At 46.4% G+C, this 2,863-nt stretch overlaps 1 protein-coding gene across 1 annotated transcript; it reads right to left on the bottom strand.

Moving 5' to 3' along the window:
- LOC105034195 (uncharacterized) lies at nt 1–1,892 on the bottom strand. The gene is made up of 3 exons (XM_010909251.3): nt 1,745–1,892; nt 850–931; nt 1–689 (listed from the first exon to the last, which is right to left on the bottom strand). The coding sequence occupies exons 1-3, from the start codon at nt 1,754–1,756 to the stop codon at nt 76–78; spliced, it is 708 nt and encodes a 235-aa protein (XP_010907553.2). The 5' UTR covers nt 1,757–1,892; the 3' UTR covers nt 1–75.
- Between the last annotated feature and the right edge of the window lie 971 nt (nt 1,893–2,863).

The following is a 2,863-nucleotide window of genomic DNA, read 5'->3' as shown; positions in this document are numbered from 1 at the left end:
ATAATATATATATATATAAGTCTTCGATAATACGGCAAATGCTGATATGGAAGTTGCATACGGAGCCGAGAAAAATCACATGATGATGCAAGGATAAGCTGGGTCTTCCTCGCAGACGATCTTATACCCTTCACAGTACACAGGGGGTGGGCCCCAACCCCAGTCGTAGAGCCTCCCACACGAGCAGCACCGCAGCCCATCGCTGTAGCCGGCCTGGTAGCAGGGGCACGGCCGGCAGCAGCAAGCCGGAGGCGGTTCTGGGATCTTTGGCCGGCACGGTTCGGGTGGTGGCGGAGCCGGTGCGGGCGGAGGTGGAGGAGCCGGTTCGGGCGGAGGTGGCGGCGGCGGAGCCGGTTCGGGAGGAGGTGGTGGCGGTGGCGGCGGAGCCGGTTCGGGCGGAGGAGGTGGCGGTGGAGCCGGTTCGGGCGGAGGCGGGGGCGGTGGAGCCGGTTCGGGCGGAGGCGGGGGCGGTGGAGCCGGTTCCGGAGGAGGCGGGGGCGGCGGAGCCGGTTCGGGCGGAGGCGGTGGCGGAGGTGGGGGTGGTTCGGGCGGCTTGATTTTGATGTCTTTGATGACCTTGCAGGCCTTGCACCGGAGCTTCTTGGAGAGGCAGTGAGGGTCGAAGGGGCCGGAGATGGTGACGGTGTTGTTCTTCTCGTCGTAGTCAATTTTCTGGATCTTCTCTCGATCTCGAGTGCAACAATTCAAGGAAGAGAGAGATAAGGATTGTAAGCACCAAGGCCAAAGTTCGCATTAGTTGGAACATAATGTTATTATATCATGGAATACTAATTAAGTAAGGGTAGGGAGAAATATTGTTGCTAATTAATTAATTCGTTAATTATGTACCTTGGAGCTTGCATAGTACTTTTTTGATCTTCTTGTAGCAACGACAGCATTGAAGGTCCACCGTCAGGATTAACGTGGAGATCTTTGATATGCAGAAGAATAAAAAGTATGAGAGGTGAAGAAAAGCATGGGAAACATATGAGAAGAGAGAGATTATAACTTTGAAGAAATCAAGAAACAGGTGTCGATCTATACATTTAACGGATTGATGGAAGCCAGAAAGTCTACAATAATAACATCGTTTCTTTATTGGTGAAGAAGGATTGTAGAATTGTCAATAATTAATAAATAAATGAGGCTTTCGTGAGAATTTGGGTGATCAAAACTAAAGAAAGGAAAAGCACCACAGATTTCGTTTTCTTGAAAAAATGTTATATGGAATGCCAGCTAACATAAGAAAAAAGGAATTAGAAAGAGAAGCTAAAGCGGTAGATCAAAAGAACAATTAAAGCCGCCACCCCAACCAAACACCAAAAGCACGCCCAAAAAAAAAAAAAGGAAAGACCTTCAAGCAATATCAATCAAATGGACCAATTTCCATAAATGAAAAGCAACACAATAAAAGTTAACTTCAAGAAAAAGAATTACAGAGAATCAGATGAGAGATTTCCAAGCCCCTATTTTATCCTCGAATTCTAGTGATAACAGCAAGAAGTAAATAAAGAAAACTCCAGGAATTAAGAAAGAATATATGCATCCACCAAAAAGCATTAACACAAAATAGACAACATACAGCTATAAATCCAGATGTTATAGATTATGAGCTAAAAATTATAAGGATTTAAACGAAATATTCTGAAAGACCGTGGAGATGTAATGATAAAACAAAAGCTAGAAAAAAGAAAAAAAAGAAGAAGGGGCGAGGACGATAAAGCATCACAAAATGAGTAATTACGTTGTCTGCCATAGGCTCCAACGCTCGGCGGGGGGGGAGGGAGGGCGGGGGGCGCGTCTCGGGTGTCGGGAGTGCTGCTTAATTATAAGAAATATATGACCGAACAACCCGATAAAGAACCCAAAAAAGGACATAGCATGGACCAAACAGGTCGCATCACGCATTGGGGTACTTGCGTTAGCGGTAGCTAAAGATGCCGCGGTACTGTCAATAATGCAATTCCATTTGCAGCATCTCCAACCTACCACACACACACACACCGTAAGTAGGAGTGGAATCGGATCGAACTGCACTGGATCCTACGCCAATCCAAATTTAATTTAAAAATTATTTTTAAATTTTGGATTCAATTTTGATCTAATAAGTTTATGAAAATTTAGATTGGAGCCGATTCGAATCTATTTGGATCAGCTCGAACATTGCTAGGCTCGAGCTAGGCTTAAGCCCGGCCCAAGGAGGAGAAATCGTGTGAGAGGGCCTCTTGAGCCCTTCTTCCTAGAAGGTGCCATACACGTGTTGCCTCTCCCACGTCGATGACGAGCTCACAAGCTTCCGCTCCGATCTCTGCTGGCTCTACATCGACCAATTTGATGCCCCCATATCGTCGTTACTTGGGTCCTCTTCTTCCTCCTTGATCTCTGTCCCTGCCACTTCCCACTTCCTCTTGATCTACTCCCCCACCCGCCACCCCTACGATCGCGCGGCCCAGCTCTCGTGATGGCGGTCTCCTCTCCCTCCTACCTCTGCCTCTCCGCCTTCTACTGCTGCTATAGCCTCTGCCGCATTCTTTTCCTCAACAAGCTAGTCGATGGGACCATTTGGCTAGGGGACACATGGGCTAGCGAGACAGCAGCCTGCAAGCTAGAGCTAGCATCATGGATATATCAGTCGGGAGGGATGGCAATGGCAGATGGACATGGGGGCTAGGGCTATTTGATGGGAGATGTCGGGAAGATGGAACACAAAAGGTCTCTTTTTTATAATCAAGCTAATTGATTAAACTATACTACAATAGAACAGGATATTAGGGACAAAAAAAATTCATTGCTAATAATAGATTTTCGTCACTAATAGTTATTAGCGATGAATTATCATCGCTAATATTTGATCATAAATAAT

The sequence above is a fragment of the Elaeis guineensis genome, chromosome 2 (genome assembly GCF_000442705.2).
Source record: "Elaeis guineensis isolate ETL-2024a chromosome 2, EG11, whole genome shotgun sequence".
Lineage (NCBI taxonomy): Eukaryota > Viridiplantae > Streptophyta > Magnoliopsida > Arecales > Arecaceae > Elaeis > Elaeis guineensis.
Note: the sequence above shows the minus strand (reverse complement) of the source record. Positions and strands in the feature narration are given on the sequence as shown.